This window comes from Solanum pennellii, chromosome 3, assembly GCF_001406875.1.
Source record: "Solanum pennellii chromosome 3, SPENNV200".
Lineage (NCBI taxonomy): Eukaryota > Viridiplantae > Streptophyta > Magnoliopsida > Solanales > Solanaceae > Solanum > Solanum pennellii.
In genome coordinates this window covers 60,560,003-60,574,313 of record NC_028639.1, presented here as the reverse complement: position 1 = coordinate 60,574,313, position 14,311 = coordinate 60,560,003, and the positions used below count along the sequence as shown (strand labels likewise).

Below are 14,311 nucleotides of genomic sequence, written 5' to 3'. Positions count from 1 at the left end.
GACTCACTTCAGTCCCGGTGCTTACTCTGCCTAAGGGTGGTGAGAATTACACGGTTTATTGTGATGCATCTAGGGTTGGTTTGGGTTGTGTTCTTATGCAGGTTGGTAAGGTGATAGCTATGCTTCCAGACAGCTCAAGGTTCATGAGAAGAATTATCCCACTCATGACCTGGAGTTGGCAGCTGTGGTATTTACACTGAAGCTGTGGAGGCATTATCTGTATGGAATGCACGTGGATGTGTTCACAGACCATAAGAGTCTCCTGTACGTGTTCACACAGAGGGAGTTGAATCTACGTCAGCGGAGATGGTTGGATCTGTTGAAGGATTATGACATGAATGTGCACTACCATCCAGGTAAGGCTAATGTTGTAGCTGATGCTTTGATCAGGATGAGCATGGGAAGTACAGCCCACGTTGAGGATGAGAAGAAGGAGCTGGTGAAAGATGTATAAAGACTGGCCAGACTGGGTGTGTGATTGGTTGACTCTACTAGTGGGGATGTTTCAGTTCATCCTAGTTCTGAATCATCCTTGATAGTTGAAGTCAAGCAGGGTCAGCATCTAGATCCTGTGTTGATGGAACTGAAGGAATCAGTACTGATGAAGATGAATGAGTCTTTTGTTTTGGGAGGTGATGGCATACTTAGGTATCAGGACAGGCTGTCTGTACCAGATGTGGATGATTTGCGGACTACGATTATTGCAGAGGCCCATAGTTCCGGATATTCCATACATCCAGGTTCCACCAAGATGTATCATGATCTTAAGCAGATTTATTGGTGGGATGGTATCAAGAAGGACATTGCAAAATATGTGGTCAAGTGTCCTAATTTTCAACAGGTTAAGGCAGAGCATCTTAAGCCTGGTGGTCTGACTCAGATTATTGAGGTTCTGACTTGGAAGTGGGAGGCCATTAATATGGACTTCGTGGTTGGTCTTCCGAGGACTAGGAGGAAGCATGATTCCATATGGGTTATTGTGGACAGATTGACTAAGTCTTCCCACTTTATCCCTGTGAAGTCTACTTACAGAGCCGAGGATTATGCGAGACTCTACATTGATGAGATTGTGAGATGGCATCCGGATCCTTTGTCTATCATTTCAGATAGAGAAGCTCAGTATACTTCACATTTCTAGAGATCTTTCTAGAAGATCTTGGGCACGCAGGTAAAGCTTAGCACTGCCTTTCATCCTCAGACAGATGGGCAGGCAAAGCGCACCATTCAGACATTCATATCATGTTGAGAGCGTGTGTGATTAACTTCAGAGGTAACTAGGATGACCATCTGCTTTTGATAGAGTTCTCGTATAATAATATCTATCACTCCAGCATTGGGATGGCACCGTTTGAGGCACTGTATGGTAGGAGGTGTAGATCTTCAGTTGGGTGGTTCGAGGTTGGAGAGTCATCTATTTTGGGTCCAGAGATCATTCATGAGGCCTTAGAGAAGGTCAGCATGATTAGGGACAGGTTGACTACTGCTTACAGTCGGCAGAAGTCATATGCTGTTAACAAAAAACGACCCTTAGAGTTTGATGTTGGTGACCAGGTTTACTTGAAGATATCACCTATGAAAGGGGTGATGAGATTTGGTAGAAAAGGGAAGCTGAGTCCGAGGTATGTTGGGCCATATGAGATGCTACAGCGTGTGGGTGAGGTGGCCTATGAGTTAGCATTGCCTGCGGAGCTAGCTTCTGTTCATCCAGTCTTTCATGTCTCTATGTTCAAGAAGTGCCTAGGTGATCCAGTATCAATCCTACCTGTTGAAGGTTTGGGAGTTGGTGAAGACTTGTCTTATGAAGAGGTACCTATTGAGATCTTAGACAGACAGGTCAAGCGGCTGAGGAACAAGGAGATTGCCACAGTGAAGGCATTGTGGAGAAATCATCTTGTTGAGGGTGCTACGTGGGAGGCTGAGCTAGACTCAGGTAATGACATTAGGTTATTCTTGATCATTGCACAACAAACCCGATGAAAGTCTTAAACTACACCCTAGATATAGCTGGTGTCCACTCTAGCCTATGAACGAAATGAAATGAAGTACGTATGAATGAATGAAGCAGACTCTGTGTTTGATAATGAAGAATCCCTAGTTGAGGTCTCATATGTTGAGCCCTCATTTTGGAAAATCTTAATGTCAAGTCCCTGATTCCAAGGTCTCATGGCATATGAATGAATGATATGAAGAAGCTATGTGTTATATGTTATGTGTTGTGTGCAATATGATATTTATGATGATGCATGTTACTCTCATGGCATGACTTTCCTAATCCAAATTTGGGAAGCTCATGAACTTTCCTAATCCAAATTTGGAAAGTTCACTGACTTTCATAATCCAAATTTTGCAAGTCCACTGACTTGACTTCCCATAATACTGTTGATAGGGAAGAGCTATTTTTTCTCATGCATGTCCTTGGTGTGTGCTTGCATATACCCATACTTAGTACAAGTGTGTACTAACCCTATACAACTCTACTATTTTAGGTGCAGGCACAGCTGGACGATAGAGCTACAAGATCGTCGTTGCAGATATCCAAACTTTCAGCATTCATCCGGTCCTGGTAGGTCCTCATGATTTCGAGGATGCTACTATTTTACATTCTAGTTTAGTTTTAGAATTGAGCTAGTGGAGCATGTTCCACTAGCGTTTCTTTCCTGTTTTTATTCAGACTTTGTATTGGTGCCATTTTGGCAATTATACACTTAATACTTATTGAACTATTTCTTTAGTTGCTTATCTCTTAATGTTAGACGGTTGATGATGAACAATTATGAAATGTTAAGAATGGTTAGCAAGTATGTTAAAGAACAAAAAGTTTCAAATTTTTCGCTAAAATTAACCTAAGTGAAGTATGAATAATGCAAGTAGGCTTGTCTGCGACCTCTGAGAGGTTAACGACGCCGGTCTCGTCTAGTGTCTAGATTCCAGTCGTGATAGCCAAAGAGGAAAAGACTAAGCAGATCACGAAGGAAGAGATTGCGAAAGTGAAAAGAACTTGATTACGCTTCAAAAAAGGTGGGGCTGAATTATGAAAGATTATGCATTCATCCGAATTAGGACCTTCCGAAAGGGTTCAAAGTGCCAAAGTTCGTCACTTTTAATGGAACTAAATCCTCTAGCACATCTGAAAGAATATTGTGATTAACTTGTGGGAATTGACAAAAATGAAGCATTGTTGATACGACTCTTCGGTCAAAGTCTAAGTGGAGAAGATCTGGAGTGGCTTACATCACAAGAACTGAAGCAATGGACAAGTTGGAATGCACTCGCAAAGGATTTCACTGAAAGATTTGGACATAATTAAAAGCTGCCCCAGATAACTACTACTTGGAGAAGATCAAATAGAAGTCTACAGAAAATTATCGAGAGCATGCTCTTAGTTGGAGAAAACTGGCCACAAGAGTTCAACCTCCCATGTTCGAACATGAGATTACTTAAATATTCATTCGAATTCAAGAGCTTGAGTACTATGAAAGAATTTTGTGTATGATGGGACAAAAATTTGTCAAGATTGTCAAAGTGGAAAAGCTTTGGAAGATGGTTTCAAGACTGGAAGGATCACAAACTTTACCATATTGCGAGCTAATGGAAAAGCTACCAGAATTAGTGATATGGATACATCAAAAGGAAAAGCATATGAGGTAGGAATGGTCACGGATATCCATATGCGGTCAGCTTCCCAAAGGAAATATCAAAACCATAATGTCAATCAGAAAAAAATTTCCCCGTACAAACTTTAGGAAGACTCCTAAAGTATTTACACTATTAAGGGAATCTCAAACACAACTTTATGAAAGGTTGAAAGCAATGTGCAATCTCCATCTTATAGAAGGAAGACCAGTCAATACTTTGGGAAAATTTTACAAGGCTGACCATAGATGTGCTTATCATTCAGGAGCCGTTGGACATGACACTGAGAATTGTTCAACCCTGAAGCACAAGGTACAAAATATGATCAATAACAATTTGATCAATATTGAGGAAACCACCTCAAGGGATGACATATTGGATGCTTAAGAGTGAGTACAAGACATTTCTAAACTGAGTCATTTGAAGATGTTCGTCATCAAAGGTCGAAAAAAAGTATGTCCAACTTTGGTCAAAATTCTGCATATGAAGTTATTGTTATCTTTCTTTGAAAAAACATATTTAATCTTTTTGTTTACATTCTTGTAAATGAACTATGTTTAACCTGAATTTTCAAGAATGAGATACGTAGGTGGCCTGTGTCGGCCTCGGCCACTCCTTTATTCAACTTTCAATATTCTCTTTGTACCAGGAACTACATTTGACCTGATTTTTGCCTCAACAGGATAAGTAGGCGTCACAACGGCTCGGTCATATACCCAGTAAGATTTCCATTTCTCTTTATAATGGAAACTGGGATAGAATTTTTGAGATCATCTCAAAAATTCATTTGAAGATAGACTTCTTCAACAAGTCAAGATTGAAATATCAAAATGCAACTAGGTAGAATTTTTGGGTGGATCTCAAAATTCCACAAGATGACATGTTATGGAGAATCAAGTTGGAAATCATGTAGAAATATGCAATTGGGACAACTTTTTGAGATGATCTCAAAAATTCCACACAAAAATGTCATTTGTTAAAAGTCTTATACTTATTATTACTGAGGCAAACTGGGACAGAATTTTGAGGAGGAGCCTCAAAATTTCAGAATAAGCAACCCCATGATTAACAAACCAAGTTATGAGATTTCTTCTATATTTCAGATTGGGACAGAATTTTTGAGGGTCCTCAAAAATTCCATCAAGACTGTCTTACAAAGGACGGACGAGCGTGTAAGTCAACTGCAAGAAGGAGCATAGAGACAAGAACAATACAAATCAGTCTTTCAAACTAAGAATTTTTCTTTGAATGCAGGAACAACGAAATCACAAAAATGGCAATGTCAAAACTGTCGAGCATGGGAAAAAGACATCATTTACGCCTCTCGTGGCCTCATCAACATAACTAGAAAATTTTTTATCTCGTTTTATCTTTATTTCATTACGTTGCCTCAAGTGAATTATAAACAAGCTTCTTTTTTTATGTTGCAGGAATATTGAAGTCAAACACTAATAGCTCTTTCAAAGATGTAAGAAGCAAAGTGCTGGAGGATTGCTAGTTACGAGTCATGATCAAAGTTACAATTAGGCTCATCATAGCCAAATCTCGATAAGCCAAATGACTTAATCTAGTTCTTCAACTTTACTTTTATTCATTACTTCATCGTCGATACAAACACTTGGTGTCGATCTTTGCAGGTGATAGTATTGGTAAAGTCAGAACCGTATGTGAAATCGACATCAAATCTGAAGATGATCAAAAGTGAAACTATCTTAGAAATGTTGCAAGGGAAAATCAACGGGTCCATCACAACATAAAGATGTTGGTGACCACAATATCTCCATGACAGTCAAAGTTATCGAATTGTTACAAGTTTTCAATAATGATTGGAAATGTCAGCAACAAGCTTAAATTTTGTTGAGTTTGTCAAGGGACGCAAGAGTGTCTTTAATCTTCGTGTGAATGAATTAAGTCATTCAGCAACATAATTCTGTCTTTTGAAAAGAGAATCATAGTCGTGGCGTGCATATATGTCAATTTTGTTTTTTAGTATGTTTGACGTGTAGCAATTTAGGCATACGTGTTTCTTGACAATGTCAGTGTCAAAATTCCTATTTGTTGGGTGTCCACCCCATAAGTGGATTATGTGTTTTGATTGTCCAATCAAAGAGTTTAACATATAGTTTTGTTGGGCGATCCACCCCATAAGTGATTCGCATATTTTTCCATTTCAGGTTCATATTTTTGAATTATATTCAAATATTATCGAGTCATCCACCTCGTTACAGTTGGAATATTAGAGTCATCCACCTCGTTACAATTGAAATATTATCGAGTTATACACCTCGTTACAGTTGGACTATTATTGAGTCATCCACTTCGTTATAGTTGGAATATTATCGAGTCATTCACCTCGTTACAGTTGGACTATTATCGAGCCATCCATCTCGTTACAGATGGGATATTATCAAGCATCCACCTTGTTACAGTTGGAATATTATCAAGCATCCACCTTGTTACAGTTGAAATATAACGATCGAGCATCCACCTCGTTAAAGTTGGAATATTGTCGAGCATCCACCTCGTTACAGTTGGAATATTATGGAGCCATCCATCTCATTACAGTCAAAATATTATTGAGCCATCTACCTTATTACAGATAGATAATTATCGTGTCATCCACCTCGCTACAGTTGAATAATCATTGAGCCATCTAGCTCATCGTAGAGATCACCGGAGTTGGTCATGCAGAAAACAAAAATGACATCTCCAAACTCTCAACATCTCATGAATTCTAATAGACATATTATGTTAGAAAGCGGCATATACATAACATACTTATGTGACATCTTTCACATCAGGAGTAACTAAAAAGCATCGTAAGAGACACAACCACTTTCCCAGTTACATTTTCTACTAACAAGTTGTTTCAATCTTTGTCGAGAGCATCCAAGAGGATGAATTTTCAAATCAAACCACATGTGCGGATGACATCAACAAGGATGCAGCACAACGTGAAATTTTTTCTTAGCAGCGAACTGGGACATAGCCCGAAGAGAGTGTCAAACTATTCGGACCGAGCTGAGGAGTGACTTTCACCACATTCAAACTACATCCCTGTCAAAAAACATGCGGGTTTTTCCTAGTGTTTTTGGTTTCAGTTTTGCGTTCGAAAAATTCTTGATATTCACCTAAAGCGACTTTCCAATCTGAATGACAATGCACCTAGTGCTTTGGAAGTCATATCTGTGTAAGTTCTTACTTGTGGATGTGTAGAGCTCCAGATCCATGACTAAGAGGTTGGAAATCTCGTTTCTGCACTCGATTTATTTGGCACTCTTCCCAAACTGAAGGATATCTTGGCATAAAAGATTTTATTCTCAACCGATCGATTCGAACTACAAACAGCCTTATTCCTAAGGTTTAAGGATATGCAGGCAGGATCAACATGAAAAACTCAGTTGTACTCCAATATTCTGTCATAAATCTTATTCCCGAGCATCCTGATTCTTCATTTGTCGATATCGGGATGACTTTTGAATTCTTTCAGAATTGTGCATTAAATCAAGATTATCGAACTACAAGTGATCTGAATTCTCATATAGTCTGAGATATGTAGGGAACCCACTTTTGGGGTTCGGCCATAATTCTTAAAGTCCGTACCAAATTCTTTTCTAAAGATGAATATGTGGTCGGTCAAAATTGGCTTGGTCAATTTCATTTTCCTCTAATTTCTTGCATCAATCCAAGTAAAATGAGGGACAATTGTTGACGACCAATTTTGATCCTCCCCAATAGGAATTAATTCATGAGCTTCTTAATTTCCAAACAATTTAGAGAAAATAGTTTTATAAAATTCAAATGTTTTTCAAAGTCATTTTAAGAATCTTAGTCGATTTTTATAATTTATAATTAGTAAATATATTTTCGTATAGTTTTATAGATGTAATTGGTATATTTCATAAATATTTGAAGGTCATATCAAAATGATTTTAATTTTAATAAGTATTTTATTAAATTAGTTTAGTTTAAATTATGGTTATATTTTTGAATCACTAATTTACAATTAAATTAATTATTTTATTTTTGTTAAAATTAAGAAGCTCGTTAATTAATTTATATTAATTCCTACTACTTAGTTATTACTGATATCTTTAAATCCATTGGCAAGCCAAATCTTAGGCCCTTTTTCCAAATTTCAAGCAGCCTAACTTTATAATTTTTGTCCAGCCTAATTCCGTTCTCTTGATTCCCAACAAAGCAGGACCAATTTTTCTCTTATTCCTATTCCAAAAGGAAACCTGATGCAACATACATACAAAGCCACTCCAAAATATATACCCGACACACCCTGCGCGCGTTCTTCTTCTTCACGAAGCAAAATCGTCAACACGAACAATCCAGCGAATCCAGTGCAAAATCGAAGCCCACAAATGCGACCCGAGTCCAGCAACTCGCGCGTCCCTCTTCTTTCTTCTATCGTAGGAAGACCGTTGGAAAATTCGTGGGTGTCAAGATCCCGCACCTCAAGCGTCCTTACTCCAAAGAATCGGACGTCTCTCCTCGTTTTTCCGTTAAAAATTTTGTACAAGGATTATACTATTGACAGCTTTTCACCTTATCTCTTAAGGGAATTCAAATTTGGAATTTCGAATTCATTTTCGAAATTCATCCCGTTTCCCCCTCAAAATCGTGCCCTATTTCTTCCTCTATATAAATCCTTTTTGCCTTCAGTGTTTGGGTTTATTTTTTCTTTTTTTTTTCATTGGCAAAATAGAATGGCTTAGCACAAAATTGATACAGAGAATAAATTCAAAATACACTTAATAATAGAGAAAATAATTTGTTTCAAGTTTTAGTTTCATCCTTTCTGTTCATCACTCGCCCAGGTTCATTCGAGTTTGGGAAACTCGTGAAGTCATTGGTGGTGGAATAGCTAGTTTCAACTCTTTCGTCCCGGATTCTCTGCCCGAAAAAGGGTAATCCCTCTTCCTTTTAACTTTTCTTTGTTTCCTATTATGTGACTGGTTGTTCTCTTTAGTTTCTTCTGTGTATTTGAATCTTTCACTTTTGATATTGAGTCGTTCTTTAGACTCGGTTTCAGTCAGTAAATGTTAGTTTCTTCTTGCTCTTTAGCTTTCAAATATATTTATGGGTATTCAATATTCTTGTTCCTAAGGCTGAAGCATATGCTATTCTTGATGTTAATATGAAGTTGTTAGATTTGTCACTCTGTTAGTTTATTTGGAAAAACATATTTATATAGTATGGTCTGTAATGGGTATTTGAATGGTATAACAATAAATAATTTGTTGATATGTGATTACTATAGTTCGGCTTGATCATAAATAGGCTAGAAATCATGAGAAACAAATTTGCTTTGGTCTTGAGAAGATGACTTTTTTTAAAATGCTAATATCTAGTTCATTTGTTCTATTTAGTTTTGCTCTTTTGTCATATATGAAAAATCTGATGTGAGATCTTCGGTAAGGAACTACAAACATCTAAAAAGGGTTAATGTCTTACTTAAATGTATCCTTGTTTTTACATTTGTTGCTATCATTGTTTTGACTTCACCATGTTTACATGCTTTACTTATTTGGTGATTTCTTGTAAGTAATGTTAAGGTTATCTCATTTGAATTGCCTTATTCATGTTTCATAGTTGCATTCTCTATATTGATATAGTAGAGTGCTCCTACATTTGGTGCTTCAAATGTCATTATGTGTTCCCTTAATCACATTTAAATCAACAAGACTTATGTTTTATCTTATTGTTTCTTTTGCATGAACTTGGACCGAGTCCTATGGACTCTCCATCCCTCGCATATCATTAAGTGGCATCTTGAGTCGGCCTTCATCATTTTTTCTGATTTCGAAAGCTGAAAGAATTGAAGAGGAGCTGCATTATAAGTTCTGAAGGTTGAAAACAGGCTGGAATACGATCTTTATACGCTGGTATATATGATTTAGTGTAATAAATACGTGATTAAAATTGGCAATACAGGTTTCAGGGGTCAATATTGAATGTACACATTTGTTATACGATTCAATATACAGAAAAATGGGCTAATATACCGTCCATATGCAGCAACATACTTTCTGTGTATACGCAGATTTTTCTAAAAGAAATAGGTCCAAAAGCCTTAAACAATTTCAGCAGGTCCAAAGGGCTAATGGGCTGAAACCCGTGATTGTTGGCAAAGTTGTAGGCTTAGGACAGGTGGGTCAGAAAGCCAATTTAATTGGGTTTGGGCCAAAAGTCCAATTCTGATTGTTTCTTCCCCCTCTATTATTATTTATATTGTATTGTTTGACTAACTTTGTTTGCAGCTCAATTGGTAAGAGGCGATCTCCTTGGGAGGGATGTAAAGGAGCCATAGGTCACGGGTTCGATTCTCCCTTGAGGCTGCATGCCAATAAGAGGGGATTAAAAGAGCGAATGGCCGCCCATGGCAGAGACAATACCTGAATATGTGGATCTCGAGGGGGTTGTCACAAAAATCTATGGTTTAATTTTACTAAATTCTCACAGATTTTTATAATATGCAAATTAAAATATTTTTATTTTTACTTAGCTTTATTTTATTTACTAGTCTTGTCACTTGAGTTATTTCCCTTAAGAAATTTCCCCTAGTTCATTTTCCCTTAAGATAAAATAATAATAAGATTGAGTAAAATAAATAAATAAAATGAATTTTCTTTTTCTTTAGTTTAAAATTTTAAAAGTTGTTTGAAAGTCATTTTAGTCAAATCGCTGGTCAACCGCAAGTTAGCGGGCATTCCGAGGGCCTACCACCTTCCCGGAATGTATATGGAACTTCGAATCCTTATAATTTCAAATTGATTTTATCTTTTTAAATCCTTTAGAAAATTTAAAATGTTTTCTTGATTTTTACTAAAAAATTAAATAATCACTCTGTTAATTTGGAAAATTGATTTATCTTACATCACAAGATTATTGATTTTCAAAACTTAGTCACATTTATTTTTTATTATATTTTTTCGAGTAAAACACTCACCATCGAGATATAAGGAAGGAAATGGCAGGCAGTGTTCCTCACAGAAGCCTACGATAGTGAAGTATTGCTCTGCCCTATAAACCCAGTCTACTAGATTACCGTCGCCACTGAATCGATCTAGTACCATCACTACCATTAGAGTACATCAATGAAAGCACCAATGTGACAACTCAAATTACCACATAACGAGCATATCTATTATAATCGATGACAATACAAATAACATTGAGAAATGGAAACAACAAACAAGTAGCCACTAGTGATCCTTAAAACGAAACTCAGAATGTAATGAAAGGGGAAGAACATCAGAAATTAAAGAGATGGATGGAAGGTGATGAGAAGCGTAGACTAAGAATGGAGATGAGAGGAATCAGTCTCTTTTCTTAACAATTCACATAATTCCCAAATCACATACCACTATCCTTTTTAATGGAACCATCCCACGCCCACTTCTCAACTCGTGTTCAAAATTAACCTGAACCTATTGCTTGTTATCGGTCATATAGCTCTTGTCAGCCCGATAACTAGTTTCGTGACCCTGATATCCGCATTGGGCTGGACTTGATTCATAACATTGAATGTCATTCGTTCTAATACATAATTGACGTTGAGTCAAGTGTATGCATGTTATGATGAGGGTGCCATCAGTTAGACGACTTGTCTTTGGGACAAAAGTTTAGAGGACTAAAACATGTAATTTTGTGAGTGTGAAACTGATTTTTTTTCTGCCTTACGAGGCATAATTTGTGGCTTACAAATTTTCTCTAGTATTTTTTTTTTTTGGGTAGGCATGAACTTCGTATAGCATAATGTTTTCAAATTTAACTTTTGTCTTGGTGTCTGGGAATTTTTTGCCTTGCAAAGTCATAACTTATCAATTAGTGGCAAAAATTAAAGATCATCCGAAAATAAAAGGATTGGTGCTAAATTATTTGGAAAAGGCAAGGTACTTTTTTTTTATTGGGCCCATGAGAATGTTGTGTTATGGACTTGAATGAAAAGCAAAAGTCCATTTAAAACATATGCGGCAATTACATACATTCTTCTACTTATAATAATAATAAATATAAATATAAATACAAAAAGACAAATAAGATAACAAAGGAAAATGATTGAATTCAGATCCTTCATTTGGACTTGAATGGGATTGCCCTGATCACAACTTGGTGGTATAGAGCCGCTAAAGCTGCCCCAATGAATGGTCCAACCCAGAATATCCACTGTAGCAAAACCACAAATAATCACAGTTAGCATCAACAAAAATAATTTTGACATTCACTATGTTCATAAATAAATAAAGTAAAAAGAAGAAGGAAAGTTATAGTTACGTGGTCGTTCCATGCGTGTTCATTGTTATAGATGACTGCTGCGCCAAGACTCCTAGCTGGGTTAATACCAGTTCCAGTGACTGGAATTGTAGCCAAATGCACTAGGAACACCGCAAATCCAATAGGCAATGGTGCTAAGATCTGTGTATGTATTTTAATTAATTTGAACAAACACACAATACTTGTTATATTTATGTTGCCGAGCAGTACTTACAGGGACATGAGAATCACGAGCACTACGTTTGGCATCAGTAGCAGAGAAAACAGTGTAGACAAGAACAAATGTGCCGATAATTTCAGCGCCCAGGCCATCACCCTTTGTGTAACCAACATTTACAACATTGGCTCCTCCACCCTTAGTTTGGTAAAGTGTCTTTCCAAACGCTTTGACAAGAGCAGCACCGCAGATAGCTCCAAGGCACTGCATCACCATGTAGAATACTGCCCTTGTCAATGACAATTTCCTCGCTAAGAAAAGCCCAAATGTCACTGCCGGATTTATGTGTCCCCCTGCACAACAATAACAACTAATATATCATATATCGAATTTACATAGGGTAAATAAGTAACTTATGTACCTGAAATGCCGGCAGTGCAGTAGACTAAGGCAAAGATCATGCCACCAAAAGCCCAAGCAATGCCTTGAATTCCAACCGTTGAACATTTGGAATCGGATTTAGAAACGCCCATGACGGTTAAAACAGTGATATAAAGGAAGAGGAAAGTAGCCACAAATTCAGCAATTCCGGCACGATAAAAGGACCAGGACATCAACTCCCCTGGTTCAAACAGGGGAGCTGGTGGTGGCTCTTTGTAATCCTTGTCTTCACTCTGTGCTGCTATTCCAATTGCTTGCCTCTCTGAGTATTTGTTAGCACCTAATCTCACATCCTCTTCTCTATGCTCCATTTCAAAAAATAATCTCTTTACAATTGATGGGAATGAGTGAAAGGGGTTGGGTTTATATTTACATTTTTGAGTAGGCTACCTGTGAGGGTTTTTAACTTTCATTATCATTGTGACCGACCATTGAATCATTATTCTTTTTCATCACATGCGGATAGGTGTTGAGTACTGTTATTTTGTAAAAATAAAATAATTGTATTGGCAGTGTTTATGTAGGGTTATTACTTTTAATTAGTAGTGCTATGTTTTTTGTATAGTTAGTGGCAAATGAGATACATTTCAAAAGTTTATTTGATAAAATAATGGGACCAGTCGGCCACCGCCCAATTTGGTTATGTGGTGGAAATTACACTATTTGCAAATGGAAATTTCTGATTGCTCTTGCGGGTGCCGACAAACTTTACCACACCTAACAATTAGTTACCACTTACCACTCATTTATTTGTGGCTCCAACTCCTAAAAAACAAAACTTTATTCGGAACTTGGTTTTCTTTTTCTTTTTTTTTTGTATATAAGAGAACAGAAACCAAAAAGTAAGTTTCTGTTTCAATGACAAACTAAATAATGGAACAGAACGTGCAAAGTCCAAGTTCAGCATCTTGTTTCTATTATAATAAAGTAGTAGATTTGTTTTTTGTTAGAATTTATGCGTCCACTTATCAGTCAATGGACCAGGTTCATTGACACACAAACAAGTATGAACAGAAAGTAAATGCAGTTTAACAACGCAATAATTTTACGTGAAAACCTCCTTGCTTAAGGGAGTAAAACCACGACCTGTCTCACAGGATTTTTCACAACTGTTTCACTAATCTTCGTAAGCAAAAGTAAAACTAGTTACACAAATGTGAGAAAAAGTTTTTAATCTCACGATCAAGCAATAACTCTATTGCTTGATAAGCCTAAGTAGAAGTTATTCTACCCACTAAGCTATCCCTTCTAGACAACTTAGAATTTCAACATCCACCACACTGATTCCTTTATAGATTTAGGAACAGTTTACAATGTAAGACCAAAAGAATATATTCTCAAACAACTACACGATATGCACCTGAGTTTTCAGTTGTTATTGAATAATTCTTCACTTTGATTTTCTATAGCTTTTGCAAATGTTCTTGAGAGTGCTTTTTCAAGTTGCAAAAACTAAAGAATAATGTTAAGAAAAGTGACATTGTATAGACAAGTCCCTTTCCTTAAACTCTTGCCATTGGTTGGAAAGGTCTGACTTTTCTGACGCCATTGGGAAATGTGCACCCACTTTCTGTACCTTTTCCAGCTGGCAGTCAATGGGCTATTCATGTTGAGAACCTGGTACCTTTACAAGGTTCATGAGTTTGTCACATCATCAAAACTCATGTTAAGAACCTGGTACCTTTACAAGGTCCCTGAGTTTGTCACATCATCAAAACTACAAATAACACTTTTAATTGAAACAAATCAACGGCTTTTTATCTTTATTCAAAGCTTGTTTTTACTACGCAG

The 14,311-nt window shown here is 36.9% G+C and overlaps 1 protein-coding gene and 1 long non-coding RNA gene across 2 annotated transcripts; one reads left to right on the top strand and one right to left on the bottom strand.

Annotated features, from left to right (window-relative positions):
• Nucleotides 1-7,784: 7,784 nt before the first annotated feature.
• Nucleotides 7,785-10,145, top strand: LOC114076380. Its single transcript, XR_003577231.1, has 2 exons — nt 7,785-9,795; nt 9,906-10,145. It is a non-coding gene; the product is annotated as an uncharacterized LOC114076380 (long non-coding RNA).
• A 1,377-nt stretch (nt 10,146-11,522) lies between these two features.
• Nucleotides 11,523-13,001, bottom strand: LOC107015288 (aquaporin PIP1-1). The gene is made up of 4 exons (XM_015215510.2): nt 12,501-13,001; nt 12,137-12,432; nt 11,923-12,063; nt 11,523-11,814 (listed from the first exon to the last, which is right to left on the bottom strand). Exons 1-4 carry the CDS (start codon nt 12,829-12,831, stop codon nt 11,722-11,724), a joined length of 861 nt encoding a protein of 286 aa, XP_015070996.1. The 5' UTR covers nt 12,832-13,001; the 3' UTR covers nt 11,523-11,721.
• Nucleotides 13,002-14,311: the final 1,310 nt, after the last annotated feature.

What these genes read in the sequence shown, in the direction of transcription:
- LOC107015288 (XM_015215510.2), bottom strand. Translation starts at nt 12,831, where the DNA reads ATGGAGCATAGAGAAGAGGATGTGAGATTAGGTGCTAACAAATACTCA. An exon ending in CTGCACTGCCGGCATTTCAG is followed by an intron (nt 12,433 to 12,500) that starts GTACATAAGTTA and finishes ATTGTTGTGCAG; the next exon opens with GGGGACACATAAATCCGGCA. An exon ending in CTCGTGATTCTCATGTCCCT is followed by an intron (nt 12,064 to 12,136) that starts GTAAGTACTGCT and finishes ATACATACACAG; the next exon opens with ATCTTAGCACCATTGCCTAT.